Below are 15189 nucleotides of genomic sequence, written 5' to 3'. Positions count from 1 at the left end.
GAAAGTAAAAGAAAGAAGGTACAGAGGATTAAAAGAAGATAAAACAGGTAGAACTAGAGAGGGGGTGGGGGGCAGTGGGGAGGGGAAGGGGAGGCTGGAGTGGTGTGTAGACCTGTATAACGTAGTCTAGCCGAGCCAGACACACCCTGACGGCTGACACACACTCCTGTAGCTGTCCCTGCTCCTGGCACTGAAACACACATATACATACAGTATATACATACACACACAGATGATCAACCATTCTGGAGACACAGACACACACTCACAGACATTGAATGTTTTATTTACAGGCTTTAAAATTCAGGCTATTCCAAGCTCTCTAAAATAGAGACATGGAGACACTGGACAATTAGTCCTCTTGGTTGTGGATTTAACAAAAATATCTGAAAGATTTTTTGATTAACTTTAAAAATTACATTTGAAACTATGATGGGTTATTTTATTGTTCTTTGAACTCTGCTTTCACGTCAATATAAAATCTAAAACGTCCTCTTGTGTAAACATTTAATTTGCATTTCATATCCTAATTTATTTTTTAAAAGCTTTCTAAGTGCTCTAATAAACACAATCGTTGACACAAGGAATAATTATACCTTGACTCATGCAAGGAGAGGCATGCATGACTCACTGATGATTAATGTATAACTGCCACAGTTACCACTGTAACAATAACAGTTGTGAGTTGGCAGCAGCCCAGTTATCAACTTATTTGTAAAAGAAAGAATTCAATAAGCCTTGACAGCATCTTTAGCTGGCGTAGAATATCAGCACTAAAAAAAGAGGATAATAGTGTAAGGTTTTTTTAAGGTATTAAGCACAGTTTTAGTAGCGCTTGACCAATATGGGATTTTTAATTGTGATGCTAATACCTATTTAAGAGGGAAAACAATCTATAGTTTACCAGATTGTTGGCTAATACAGCATTTTTCTCTCAAGATGGAATCAAAAAAAACCTTGGCGAGAGGGAATGATGGGAACTTAATTACCGTAAAGGTCATCTGCTTCCTTTATCAAATCACTTTATAAAAATTATATTAAATAATGTCAAACAAATCTAATACAGATCAATGCTTGGCTGGGATACTACGGATATTTTTTTTTTGAGTATTTAAGTAAAGTAAATTTAAGCTCCCTGTTTTTTTGCACATTTTCCGTTAAAAAAAAAAGTCAGTGGCCCTTATTGATCTATATTATCATTATTGGTCGGGCTTTAGTTTTAGGTTTGTAGTAAGGCTGACACAATGTGTCTACATTGACTCCGTTTCTTGCTTCCATTATATTCATAGGTTTGATACAATATGTTAAAATGATCCAATAATATGTAACTCTGGAAGTATATATATTTTCATTATTTCTCATTTGTATTTTCTTTTTTCCTTACTTCCTGTTTTTAATGACTTACACATACTAAGATATTAAATTGCAAATGGTTTGCCGACAATACATTTATTTTTCGCTGGATTACTGAGAACTTCATGCATCACTAAAAAAAACATCACACCAGAATCAGTATGTGAGTATGTGAGTGGTGTTCAGTAATCAAACTTGCATCTATATACTATTGCATTCAAGGTTCAGCTGTCTGCAGTGCATCTAGCTGCCTGGCGGGGGCATCAAACCAGGAGCTGTAAGGTTGGTTTGCATGTGTTAAAGCCTTTCTGTAATAACTACCACACTTGCAGGTTAGTATTCTGATAAAGAAGATGCTCCATGTTTTACTTCTAGCCCTCTCCCTTACAGTCTGCTGTGTAGGACAGTGTGTAGGACAGTGCTGGTCCATAAACAATGCAAAATACTTGCTCTTTGCTCCAGGTCTGCCAGGTAGTGTGTTTATCTGAAATTATTTGATATCACACAGTATATCCCAGCTGCAGTACCACCCCAGTCCAGTAGTGGCAGTGTGCTCTACCTGTCTCCCCCTCTGTTCCTCCTGAAGCTGGCGTCGCAGGGCTTCTATCCTGGCACAGTGGTTGGCATAGAACTCACACAGAGACTGGCATGGGCAAGGGAGCAAAAGGCCAGTGTGGGAGATAAATAAAGGAGTAGAAAATATAGAAGGAACGGTTCATTAAGTAGATTTAACAAAGAATAAGAAAAGAAAATGAAGGTAAGAAATACAGGGTGAAGAAGCAGAAAAAGGAAACACAGAAGGAGGACAGCGGTTGGATTCAGGATAACGGCAGAAGGAGCGCTCCAGTGAGAGGACGGAGGAGGTACAGCAGTGGGACGCGAGCAGATTTTAGGGAGGGGAGGTGGTGTAGAAAGGAAAGCGGAGGGCAGTGTTGTCAAATATTGTTCACATCTCAGTGGTATGTGCCTCTTTTGAGCTAAAATTTACACCCACTGAGACATGAGAAAAGTGGTATCCAAACACGGCTGGCTGTGTTGGTGGCTTTGCATAACTTCCTCAAATAATTGTGTTATCTTGACTGCACTGAAAAAGACTGAGAGCCAACTTCATTAGATTAGCCATTAGGAAATCTATTTATTGTGGTCTGTGTTGTCTCTGTTTTACTCCCTTCCCCCCTCTTCTCTCTCATTCTCTCCTCTCCTCCTGGTTTTGCTTATTCTCCTCTCGTTGACCTGACTCAAGTGTTTTGCTGATACTATGTGAAAATAAGAGGAACAAAAAAAAAAAATTTAGGATCATGAGGTGGCCTAGGAAGACGTCTGTGCCGTAACCCTTCCCTCCATTTTCCTCTCTCAGTCGTACAGATCGCTGCGTTGTAAAAGCAACATGAAGCAGCTGTCTGGGAAACCCACTCAGTGTTCCTGTACACAGCTAGCTCTCTCCAAAACACAGTAATCGACAACACAGCAACATTAATACAAACACAGATGCAAAGGTCAGATATAAATATGAACATTTAAACCCTTCAGTGTAGACAAGAATGCTGAGACTACGATAAACAAGTGTGAGGACGAGGTTATGAAGGACAGAACAGGACAGGATGTCAAGCTACAGTCAATAAGACAACCCAACGATTTGATAATGGACTAATACCCCATTAATAATTAGTGGGTTAGCCAGCTGGTTAATGAGTTCATTGGCTTTTAAATATATTTATTTGATACACTGAAGCACTGCAGCAACGTATCAAACACAAGAGCAAATAAGTATCATCAGAGTGGTTAGAACATGCCATTAATTTATTGTTATGCCACGTTAATAAAATAAAAAAATCAGTGCGGTGTTCTAATGGATTTTTTGTTTATCTTTCTAAGTCAAGGTTCAGAAGAACAGCGAAAACATTAAACATAACAGAACGGCTCATTCATTTAGCGAGACTGAGTTGAAACCATTTACAACACTTTCCATGAAAACAATAACTGCACCTGCAGTAGTGCTTCGTGAGGTTCAGTTTCACTTCAAATGTTTGTGAAGTTTTATTTCATTCTGCTTATTATCATCCTAACGCTGAATCGCTAGTTTCTAACAATAAACGGTGCACAGCAAACAGCTGTGCTACGCAAGGCCTTGTGTCCACGTAGGGTTTTTTTTTCTGAGCTCCAGTGTCTTTTTCAAATTGTTTTCAATGAGGAGAGAGGGTTTGCAGCAGGAAGCAGCCGCCTGGAGAAAAAGCGCAGTGCCCAGCGTTGCGCTCTGCATTTTCTGTTCGGCTGCTCCGTGCTCTGCTCAAGTTGAAAATCTTCCCGGTAGTTTTGCCGCCTATGGATAGTGTCTTGTAACCACATCCTCTTTGCTCCGTATTGGGAAATAAACGATCTAAAATAAAAAAACTCACAATAGAAAGTAACGGAGCTGCGTCAGTCATACAGCAGCCGTTGTCAGCAGATGGTTGTCATAGAGACAAGAAGGACATGCAGCGCTTTTCTTCTCAACGCACAGACGCTTCATGCAAGTGTTCCTGAGCGCACAGCCAGCGATTTTCTGCGCGGAAAAAAACTCTTGGTGGACAGGAGGCCTAAGTCAGTGAACTATTTAGTTCTTCAGGTAACATTGCTCGTATTTTTTTTTTTTTTCTCATATTTTAAAAAGTTAAGACCGGACTTTCGCTCGTGACCTGTGATAACATGTTGGGGAACTGTTTACCTTCAGCTGGGTGTTGAAAGCGTCTATCTCCAGCAGTTTGGCCCTCGTTTCTCTCTCCACAGCGTCTAACTGTTCTCTGAGCTGCTGTCTGCTGGTCTCCTTCTGCTCCACAGCCTTCTGCAGGGACGACAGACTATCACCTAAACACACACACAAAGAATAGAGAGCGTAAGTACATGTGTCCTGCTAAATTAATTTACCAACAACTAAGGGAATAGATACTCAATTAAACAAAAAGCTGATTAGAACGCCCCTTTCTACATTACAATCAATAGCTGTGGGATCAAGAGTTAAACATATGTAAGGGATTACTCCTGGTGAGACAAGACCTCAACACCACACCCTGTCGAGGTTTATTCCAGTGATAATGACCTTACTGTTCATTATCCTGCTTAGTACGAGGCCACTCATTAGGTTAATCCATAAGTTCACATAATTCTAATTAAACGGCTCTGTTCAATGTTGATAAATGTACAAAACCTGTTTCTGGGGATTGATCACAGGAAGTCCGGGTTGACAGATTAGCATTGACTATTTGACATATTTGACTGTTTGAGTGTACAAAAGATTTCACAAGCAACCTAAAGCATTAAACAAGTCAACTAATCTATACATCCAATGATGGTAGAAACATGCATATAGTGATGAAGTACAGTTTATGTTGAACTCACGTTGCAGGCTGTTCTGTTGAACCTGTTTGAGCTGATCGTTCAGACTCTGTTTATCAGGGATCAACCTCCCCAACCACTGCTGGGAGTCCTGCAGACAGACATGAAGTCACACTCAGAGAAACAGATCAGAATGACTTTTTCACTTGATGAAAATTTCATAAAATCTTCATTAAAAAAAAAATCACACCACAGGGAAAGAAAGTTGTAATAAGTGCTGATGGTACATGTGTGGTTTGTGTACCTGTAACTGCTGCTGCAGGAGAGTGATTTCAGCGATGCGTGTTTCTCTGCTCTGATTGGTCTGCTCCACCTCCCTCCGCTGAGCCGACAGACGAAACCTAACGTCCTTCAGCTTGCCCTCTAACTGGCTCTTCTTATCATTCTAGACATAGGGGGAGAAATTATGGAAAGGAATAAGCTACCACAAAAGAAGTGGAAAGCAATCAAGTTGAAAGCTGTTCTGTTCTATGTGTGAAAGCAATCAGGCGTTTGCTTCAACTTTCAGTGTTTTCAGTGCAGTGGCTTGGTTGAATGTCATGAGCTTATGTCTCTATTTAATTCTTAAACAAATCTGCTATTACTGCGATTAACACTAAATTCTCTTTTCTCTGCATGTTTGATTACCAGAGCCTCCAGTTCAAACTCCAGGGTCTTCTTTCTGGCTTTGAGCAGCACTATGCTCTCCTGCTCTCGGTTTCTTTGAGTCAGCAGCTCCTGGCGACGTTGACGCTCCCACTCAAGCTGACGCTGGCGCTCCAATTCACGCTTAGCTGCCTGGATGGACAAAACACACACACACATACACACATAGCATAAAGCTACTTTAATGTTCAAAGTGGATAGAACACCAGGCATATGCTGTTCATACATGACACATTTCATCAAACATTTCAAACTGGCTCTCTACTGTAAGAGTTCAGAGATAAGGAGAACTGCTGATGCGCAGAGAAAGGCTTCTTTGTGTGTGCAGAGGAAGTGATCAGTCCGCAGCAGTAACTCTTTGATTAATAAACGATTCCTGGTTATCAGATTTTCTCCTCCATACCTCTCTCCTCTCTATCTCTTTACGCCTCTCTTCTTCTCGCTGCCTCTCCAGCTCTCTCTGCCTCTCCAGCTGTTTTTCGAGTTCATGTTGTCGTCTCCTCTCCTGCTCCAGACGCTCACGCTCCTGAAACAGAAGCATGCAGACCTGAGTGGGCATTTGTTATGGGACATCCAAATGCATTTTGATTTTCTCCCCTCTTTTAAAAAATGTGAATAAAGAAATGAAAGAAAGAATGGGCTCTTGCCATAAAGCACTTTGGCTATAATAAATGCAAATATGTTAAGAAAATTATGTAAAGGCAATAATCCATGAACAATGTCAATTTGAATGCACACACTGTGGTGTATATAGTCAGTGGTCTACCTTTCTCTCCTGCTCCTCTCTCTCCAGTGCAGCCAGCCTCTCCTGCTCTTTTCTCTGTTGCTCCTGCAGAGCCTGCCGTCTCTTCTCCAACTCCAGGTTTCCCCGTTCAAAGTTCTCCCTTTTCTTATCCTCAAATGTCACTGTGGTGATACAAAAAGACTTATCAGAACAAAGTTTCCTGGCCATGATTTAACAATCCTAAAGATTTATTATGGGATTAAAAAAAGTGTAACCATTTCTGGTGTAACCCAACCAGAAACCATGTTTCTGGTTGGGTTACACCAGGGATGGGTTTAAGCACTCCAACAAAATAAATAATAAGAAAATGTATCCAAGTTATTCTTGAGGCAGGACAAATCACCTGGTAGCTTCTTATCCTGGCTGCTCTCAGCCTCCTCCTCTACCTCCTCCTGCACGCTCTTCTGGTCCGACTGAACACTGTCACTCCGCACCCGCCTTCAAGACAGAAACACATAACAACACCTTTAAAACCATACATATTATCAATACCAGTATTTCCCACACACCGACTTTACATGGGCGGGCCGCCCAAGTAAATTTATGGCCGCCAAAGTATATTTCCGAGTCCTTCTTTCTATGAAGCTGATGTGATAAAATACTGCTCGTGTGAACGCGCTCTCGTAAATGCACCGGTTGAGGTGTCTTGGTCATATCAAAACTAAAGCTTCTCTTGGCTTCGTTTTAAAAATGTACAGCTGCTTGCAGCTGATTGTGCGTTGAACTAACAAAGCGATCCTACAGCCTACATTATTTATGACTCCTTTTTTTTAAAATAAAGCTTAGTACCCTAAGAAAAAAACTAAACAGTGTTGCAAGTGACTTCATTTACCGTAAGAGTTTATACAATCTCAGAAAAAAAGCATGTGAGGGGTCTCATCACAGATTTTATTTTGAAAAGCAAACTGTAGCCCTGTCGGACGCATTACCAGATGCTACAATCCGACTCCAGCGCACAGTGGACGGTACCTCTTGGTAACTAACTCCAGTGTTTCCCCTACCATTATATTAGGGGGGCGGCCCGGCAGGGTTTTAAAATGAGTCGATCTATTCACCATTTACCAAAAAGATGAGCATTTTCAATGAATGTTCTCATTTAACGTGTTCAGGCAAAACACTGACAGCTTACAATAAAAAGTGCAATTGGAACTCTAATGTTGTATAAGAAATACAAAAAATTATTTATGTAACTAATGCTGAACTGTGCACAAAACAATCAAATAGCTTTCACTCAGTCAGTTAAAAACGGTGTTAGTCACTTTTTGATTAAACACATTGATTTTTTAAAATGAGTGTTAAGTCACAATATGTACCTGAAAGTAGGTGGGAGGTAATCTGGAGGTAACACAGGGGGAAGCGGTAACCCTGACATAGCCATATCTATGAGGTGCATTGCTAAGATGAACTCCTCGGCTGTTAGCTTTCCATCCTGGTCGATATCGGATAGACTCCTGAAGAGAGACAAAGATGGAATCGTTTATATATTTATGGGAAGTAAGGTAGGTACTCCACTTGATTTTGAATAAAGCCCTGTGGTTACATTTCTAAACACTGACCATATCGTGGCCAGCTGGCCCTGCGGAAGACTGGACTGCATCAGGATAGTGCGAGCCTGCGGACCTGTGGCACAGACATGCATCAAATGTAGAGGCAGATTGATCAACACGTGTGTTAATGCTCTGGCACATGTGACAGAAATGTTAGCCAACATAGTGTCATGTTTGTGTGTCTCTGAGAGTACCGGTGAGATGCCCGCTCATCATTTTGTCATGGGAGTTAAAAAGCTGTCTGTACTTCAGCCTGGAGGACTGAGGAACGGCCCAATCAGGGGGCGGCAGAACACTGAGACAAGTGAGGAAATAAAAGGCAGTTTAAAATGAAAAAATATGACAAGGACATATAAGCACATTTAATTTAAGATGCACATTCAAAATGCTCACAAGCTCTCAGATTGGTTTAAACGTAGCTTTAAATCTTTATAAACGGACAGAAGCCCTAAGCAGACATGTACATACACATTTTATTTACTCCATTGTCCTGTGATAACGAGTGATTAAAGGTCGAGACTGCGACTAATTTTCTTGTTATCCAGGGATAAAAAAGCTGGTTTATCCATTAGAATACTAAAGTTTGTTTATCCTGATAACCGGATCATTTCATAGAATGCTAAACAATAGGCTGGTTACTGTTCAAGGCCAGACCACCACACAGCATGCTGTCATTGCTAACACTTCAGTTAGCAGAGGTTAAGCCTATTCTATGTTTGTTTTGTGCTTTTGCAACTCTGTGGATAGGAGTTAAATAAAGAAAGTGCTTGTTAACTGAGGAAATTAAATGTATGGATGCATGTCTGCTTAGGTCTTTTGTCATTTTTTTGATCCATGTATGAGATGTGAGCATTTTTAAATACAAGTACAATTGCAGCTACTATTTCTGGTGATGTGGCCTACCTGGCAGCTTCAAAGGATGACCCCTTCTGCAGCTTGGTACTTGAACGATTAAACGAAGACGACTTGTTGACAGAGGGAGCTGAGGGAAAAACAAGAGGAAATGATGGTAAATGATATGGCTTCTTAGACTAACTGCAAGAAGTATGAACATTTTGTAAAGCATTTTATTTATGCCATATCTTGTAATTATTTTATGGTGTGTCATTACAGTTGACCCAGCCGAGTACAGCAATGCATACAGAGATAATTCCGCTGTGGACCGTCTACAATCTAACTATTAATGTTTAATCATGTGTAAACAAGAGCTTGGTACAGCCAAGAGGTTCAGGCACAATGCAAACATTTCAACACACTGCCTTCCTCTCCTGTGCAGTCACGGTATATTACCTGTGTGGGAGAAGCCTGAGATGGGCTGCATCATGCCTGTGGGAGGAGCTCCATTGGCGATGGGTTGGGGGAGGGGAGGTGGGGCGGACGAGACGAGCGGGGGAGACACCCCTACAGGGAGAGGAGGGAGAGGGAGTGGAGGCACGCCTGAAAGAGGCGCTGTGATTGAAGCCATGGGGGGCATGCCTGCAGACAGACAGATAAACGGTACAGACTTTCTTTTAAAATTCAAGGTATTCTTTTTTCCCCACACACAGCGATACTGCACGAGGCTACCATCAATATTTCTGTAATGCACAATTTAAACTTCACATTCAAACTAGTCAATGGGACAGGAGAGCCACAGGGCTGTTGAGGGAGAGGAACTTAATGACTCAATTATATGTTTACATTTGGCCTGTTTTGATAAGCTTTGGAGGTTTAAGAGATTGAACGAGTTTGAGCAAATGTTGACCGAATTGACCTTAGGAAAAGGATTCTCCTGAAGTGTTTGAACAAAACACAGTTTCTAAAATCCCCGTCTTTAGGGCCAGAAAGAATTTAAAAAACCTCAAGCAAATACAGACATCATGTTTACAGGTAACTAAAGATTACATCTGTTATGACATTCAACTGTGTGCCGTGTTAAATAAATATGTTATAAAACACGCAGCGTTCTGTGTTTCTCTGCCTGTGTCTTACCAAAGCCAGTTGGAGGGGGTAAAGGCAGTGGGGGTTGTTTCATACTGGGCGGAAGTGCAGGGGGAAGAGGGTGACCTTGGAGTTTCAGTTTGATGAGTTTCATGGCGATGGAGAACTCATGGATGTCCATACGGCCATCACTGTTCATATCAGCCAGAGCCCTTAAATGAGAGAAAAAGGTTTAAAAATAATATGAAAAGGTTTAAACAGACTTAAATACTGAACAGTGTGCCGCTCCTTTATCATGTGAATTTTAAAACAGGAAATGAATGCAACGGTCTGTGACTCACCAGATTTGGGCCAGGATGGGAGGGGGCAGTCCTGATTGAAGGAAGAAGTTCCTGGCTTGATCGCCTTGATAGAGAAATAGAAATAATATCCAATTAAGGAGGCCATGTAAGACCAAATAGAGAAGCAAAACCTTGTTAAAATTACATATTATTCTCAGGACATGAAGAAAAAGTTTTCATGTTTTTCACTCCCCAGGAGTACTTACAACATTCTAAATCTCAAGTAACAACAGACAAAAGATGAATCTGCAAAAACAAACCTGATAACTTTCAATTACCGATTTTAAAATTGAAGGACAAAATTCAACAGGATATTTTCCACAATCCTTTTCCAATGATCACTAGATAGTCTTCTTTATGTTTTGAAAAACTAATCTGTGAGATGCATGTGATCTTTTATCAAACTGTACTTTTAATCCATTTTGGGTCAACTCCAGATGATTTTTATCAAACAAATATTTTTTTTTGTTTCCTGTACCGCACTTCCAACAACTGAGCACCTTACTTGATACTGCCATTGTTCATGTCCTCATCTAACCTTACCCCTAGAATGTGAGAGTATGTGCTGTGTGGATATGAGAGAGAGAGAGAGAGAGAGAGAGAGAGAGAGGTTATTACCTGTGATGTAACCCCCGGCAGTGGGAGAGAGGCTGTGAAACTGCTGATCATGTTTGGCTCTCTCATCCACAGAGATCAGAAAAACATCTGGACCTAACCCACAAGAGAAATAGTCACACGCACACACAACACACAACACACACACACACAATCAGAGTTAGAGGTTACTAACCAAACCAGAGAGCCAAGACAAAGCTGGACAAAGACAGTGGAAGTGAGAGGGGAGGCATAACAAGAATGTGTTAGTCATGACTTTTAGTTCCTGTTCAAAGATTCTTACTAAGTGACTTCTCAGAAAGACTGTCAACTGATAAGACTGATGAGCAAATTGAATAGAGGTTGCTAGAGGTAGAGTCTGGAAGAGTGTCGAATCATGGGCGGTAGAAACTAGAGGAGAGCATTGTTTGCAACGCAGAGGATATTCAAGGCCATGTCGCAGATTCTGTGCCGTTTCTTTCCGTAACAACCAACTGATATTTGGGCAGACATGGAGGAGGAGAGTCCAGTTATGAATACAGAGCAGGAGGATACTCTTTGAATGTGGCCGACCTCAACTTTTAAAGTCTGAAATTATTCTTATCGGTGTTGGCCAAATTGTCACCCTAAGCTGAAAGATGATTTTGAGGTTTTCTAATGTCAAACAGTTATTCTTTCTGTGACATTTCAAAGGACTCTGAGGTTGACAATAAAGGGATCCCACAAAACCAGAGCTAGAATCACACTTATCCAGTTAGCTCTATAGGTCTGACAGTGGCTCTACTCATAAGCAACACTCACAATCATTCAGCCTATGTGTGTGTGTTTCATGATTAACAAGAGTGTAAAAACAGAATTTCCCCTTGCGGGGATCAATAAAAGTAAATCTTAATCTTAATCGAGATCATCATCTTCAGTATTGGGTATAAGGAGGTCATAAAACTCATAAAACAGGTAGAGACTAAACAGTCTGCTTCGGCCCCAGCCTTCACTTTGTTGTATTTTTCTGGACAAGTTTAACAAAATCCCACATCAGAGTCAGTCAGGATCCCAACAATGAGAGAAGTTTCTCTTCGATTGCCGCTCATTCCTGTCCCATTTACTGGCAATGTAGTGACTCATGCTGACTCATTTTGCAATACAGGAACAGTAAATGTTGAGAGAAAAGTTATTTCTCTTTACTTCCTTTAACTTTTGTTGGAGAAGATACTTAAAGAGTCGTCTAAATGTATGTAACCCGGGTCTTAATGTATCAAGTTTTAAATCATCGAAATCCCATCAAAACAGCTGCTGATGAGGGAGTCGTCCATGTTATTAAAAACTTTTTGGATACAGCATCTGTACTTAAACTTTATGTTGATACTGAATGTTTTGATAAAAGAGTAGATGTCCTCTAGTTTTTAACTTATTTGATTATTTATTTGAACTCAAAAGTTTCTAGCTGAGGAGCCCCCCCCTCCTTTGTTAAAAAATGATCAACCCAAGAAGACTTCTGGTTCGAAACATTGTGATGAATTAAAACTTTTTGTTGCATTTGATTAAGTGTGCATGACCTATCTTCTTCCTCAGTTTGCTGTTTTTGCAAGGCCCTGCCCCTACGTGATGTGTGTATAACTGCCTCCCTTTTCTAGCTGAGGGGAGACAGCTTTCTCAGATAAACAATTCATAGGCTGGACCTCGTTCATTCCATGCACCGGTAGCTTTTACAAATCTGTTAAAATTCGGACAGATCTTCCAATATGCGTTTTTTAAGCATTCTGGAGTCTGCCTGTTTGTCCATCTGCTCGTCGCCCTGCTGATAGGAGATCTGTTTGTCTGACTACGGGCGTTCTCGAATAACAACCAACATTTTTTTCAGATATGTGCTGCAATTTCACATTTATCCAAACGTGTGATTCTTCTCTCATTGTTTTGTTTTTTTTCCACATGAAGAACTCTGAGGAATGACACCTTTGAAGCTGCAGGGCTGCTGCTTTATCTTATTGTCAAATGACTTCATTCTGTTTCTTGACTGAATTTTTAGATGTTGACAGTTAGATGATAAATTATCTTGTAGGGATATAAGGCCTTAGTCTGCCAACCCAAATCTGTTATTAGTTACATCCAGAGTTATTTTAGGACGTCTAAACAGCAGAAAGTTACATGCCCATCAGATCCGAACCTCATTGAAGTGTTTTGAAATGTGTTTCCAATCACTTTTCTACACGTGTCTCACCAGAGCAGTGGCTCAAATCCAATTTAAAGACGGGTAGTTCATAACATGTCAACAAAGATCTAAAGTCAAATCTAGACAGAGGTAGGGCATAGGAGCGTTTGAGAAGAACTCGTGCAGAGACTGTCTTGTGAAAAGGAGATCTGAACTGCGTCTTGACAGGAGAATCTTTTGGTGCGCCATGATGATGATGGTTTCACGTTCTGTGATATACACCAGCATCACAAGCTTACGTAGTTACTGACGCCTACATTGTTACCACAGCAACACATGTAGATATGCTGTTAATGTCTGGACACATAAACCTAATCACATTACTGGCAAATAACGGTGCAGAGAGTTTGTCTTAAAGATATGATTTAAGAAGAAAATGAACCTGTCTGTTGTCCTGCTCCGCCTTCTCACAAGACTCTTATTCATCAAGTCTGAGAAGACTATTTCAACATCAACATTCAAGTGAAGTTACACACACACACACACACATCATACTGACCTGTGAATGTGGTGGGGAACTGCGCCATGGTTCACTCAGTCTTCTTCACTGCACAACACCTGAGAAAAACACAGAAAGTAAGAAAAGATGAAGATGTTTCACCTCATTAAGATTTCAACAGCTCAATAATTAAGCAGCCCCATCAATGATTTAGTGACTCTACTTCATATTGAAACATTTAAATGGTGAGCTACTAAAATGCTGTTGGGTTAAAGCCAAGGGGCTGGCTTTTGTCACTGAGGTCAGATGTCCGACTCGATGCTTTACTTCTTATGAAAGTGAAAACAATGTGTTGTCACCATCTGCCAAAAGAAGTGATGCAATGAATGTTGCCTTTTTTTTAAATCTGTGATTGGACGTATTCCAATTGTTGTTAGTTGTCCCTCCTCTTGAAATGACACGAGAAAATGTCCTTCAAACTGCATGTGTCTGATCGTTCCCAGACATGCTGCAAGCACCCGGCATTAACAACATTTTCATTTACGTTTAACTACCAAAACAAATCAGAGTTCAAAAGGAGACTTCTTCTGCCCAGTGAAGAACCTCTTCTCTGCAGCTGAGCTCGCCAGCTGATGCAACACAATAGATACACATCGTCCACTGACAGCGGTGCATGTGTCATCATTTGCTGATGGACTGATGTTCATCTGATACATCAGTTCATCCCGAGCCAAAAGGGATAATACAGTTCACAACAAATTAGTCTTTTTGCTCGGTTGTCCTGTGATGCTGAAGATGTGACATTTTTAATTTTTCTCCGGCACAATAAGCTAATGTGGTGTCTGTTTGTGTTGATACAATGAAAAAATTCACACCACAAAAATGCAATCACTGTGATTTTTTAATAAGGGACATAGTTGTTTTTTTTTTTTTTAAATGTAAAAAAATGCTAATGCAGTCAGTAACGATCTGCAGCAGCAGACTGGTGCCAGCCCACAGGGGACTGGGTCATGTCAGCCATGTTCATGGATGTCAACAGGGCAGCACATTTATTTATGCAGGGCATGCTGCCCGAGTATACTCGCCTGCTCTCAACCCCGCTCTGCTTCACATTTACACACATTCTCACTTGGGAGCTGACCACATTGTAGACCAGTTTTTCCCCTCTGTGTCAACGAAAAAAAGGCTCCACTGGCATCTCTGTAAATTCTGAATTTTTTTCAGGCTAAACAAATTGGAAACTAAGATGATGGATTTGTCTAAAAACATGCAATGTTTGTTGGCAGAAATAGCTCTATGGAGAAAACAATAAATCCATTTTAGAAAATTCTATTAGTGTTGCTTTAAATATACAATATGTAGATCTTTTTACACTCAAATATCCAAAATAGTTAAAAATATACTAATTTGTTTTTCTGTTGAGTACTTTCATAATCTCAAATGTTTCACAAAGATGACTATATAAGGTAGCAGGATACAGGAACTGTATCTCAAAGCTGCAGTGCTGTTGCTGTATGTGCTGCCTGCTGTGATAAAAATGTCATGTCATTTATACTTGGACACATTGTCGGTTCATCTCGACTACAGTCAACTTGGAGTTCATTTTCAGTGGGGTGGGAGCAGAGTAACAGAGAGAATCACTCCTATGATTCAACCCCATTCTCAACGTCATCGCTTGCTATTGTTTTGATTGCGAGCCCCCTGACGCCTGAATTTACATAATGTGTGTTGAACTCGGCAATATGGCTGCGATGATTTTAAAAAAATACTCGAGGTCCTGATGGGGCAGACCTTTTAAAACGTTTAACTCTTGTTGTGATTCAGAACATAATGGTGATAAAGGATACGAGGGTCTTTAGAAGCTCAAACATAATTTTTCTAAGTTTCTTAATTCAGACTTATAAATTGTAATCAACATCCTCTAAAAAACGCATCCTTATATGTGTGCTGTCCTCCTAGTGGAGGTATGTTAATCAGATCCAGACCGG

The 15189-nt window shown here is 40.5% G+C and overlaps 1 protein-coding gene across 4 annotated transcripts in view; it reads right to left on the bottom strand.

The window, feature by feature from the left end:
* itsn1 (intersectin 1 (SH3 domain protein)) overlaps positions 1-15189 on the bottom strand; it is a 53372-nt gene that overhangs the window by 28749 nt on the left and 9434 nt on the right. For 2 of the 4 annotated variants that reach the window (XM_065959451.1, XM_065959452.1), the window contains exons 2-18: positions 13262-13320; positions 10581-10673; positions 9963-10026; positions 9673-9833; positions 8992-9177; positions 8605-8683; positions 7896-7996; positions 7711-7774; positions 7468-7605; positions 6498-6592; positions 6137-6276; positions 5774-5896; positions 5353-5502; positions 4970-5110; positions 4729-4816; positions 4058-4197; positions 1913-1996 (exon numbers count right to left, since the gene is read on the bottom strand). In XM_065959451.1, the coding sequence (XP_065815523.1) occupies positions 1913-1996; positions 4058-4197; positions 4729-4816; positions 4970-5110; positions 5353-5502; positions 5774-5896; positions 6137-6276; positions 6498-6592; positions 7468-7605; positions 7711-7774; positions 7896-7996; positions 8605-8683; positions 8992-9177; positions 9673-9833; positions 9963-10026; positions 10581-10673; positions 13262-13289 (1875 nt within the window). In that variant the 5' untranslated portion in view covers positions 13290-13320. The remainder of the gene's footprint in view (positions 1-1912; positions 1997-4057; positions 4198-4728; positions 4817-4969; positions 5111-5352; positions 5503-5773; positions 5897-6136; positions 6277-6497; positions 6593-7467; positions 7606-7710; positions 7775-7895; positions 7997-8604; positions 8684-8991; positions 9178-9672; positions 9834-9962; positions 10027-10580; positions 10674-13261; positions 13321-15189) is intronic. The other 2 variants (XM_029278332.2, XM_065959453.1) reach the window with 1 other exon arrangement.

This window comes from Labrus bergylta, chromosome 10 (genome assembly GCF_963930695.1).
Source record: "Labrus bergylta chromosome 10, fLabBer1.1, whole genome shotgun sequence".
NCBI lineage: Eukaryota > Metazoa > Chordata > Actinopteri > Labriformes > Labridae > Labrus > Labrus bergylta.
This window is presented reverse-complemented; position numbering and strand designations above follow the sequence as displayed.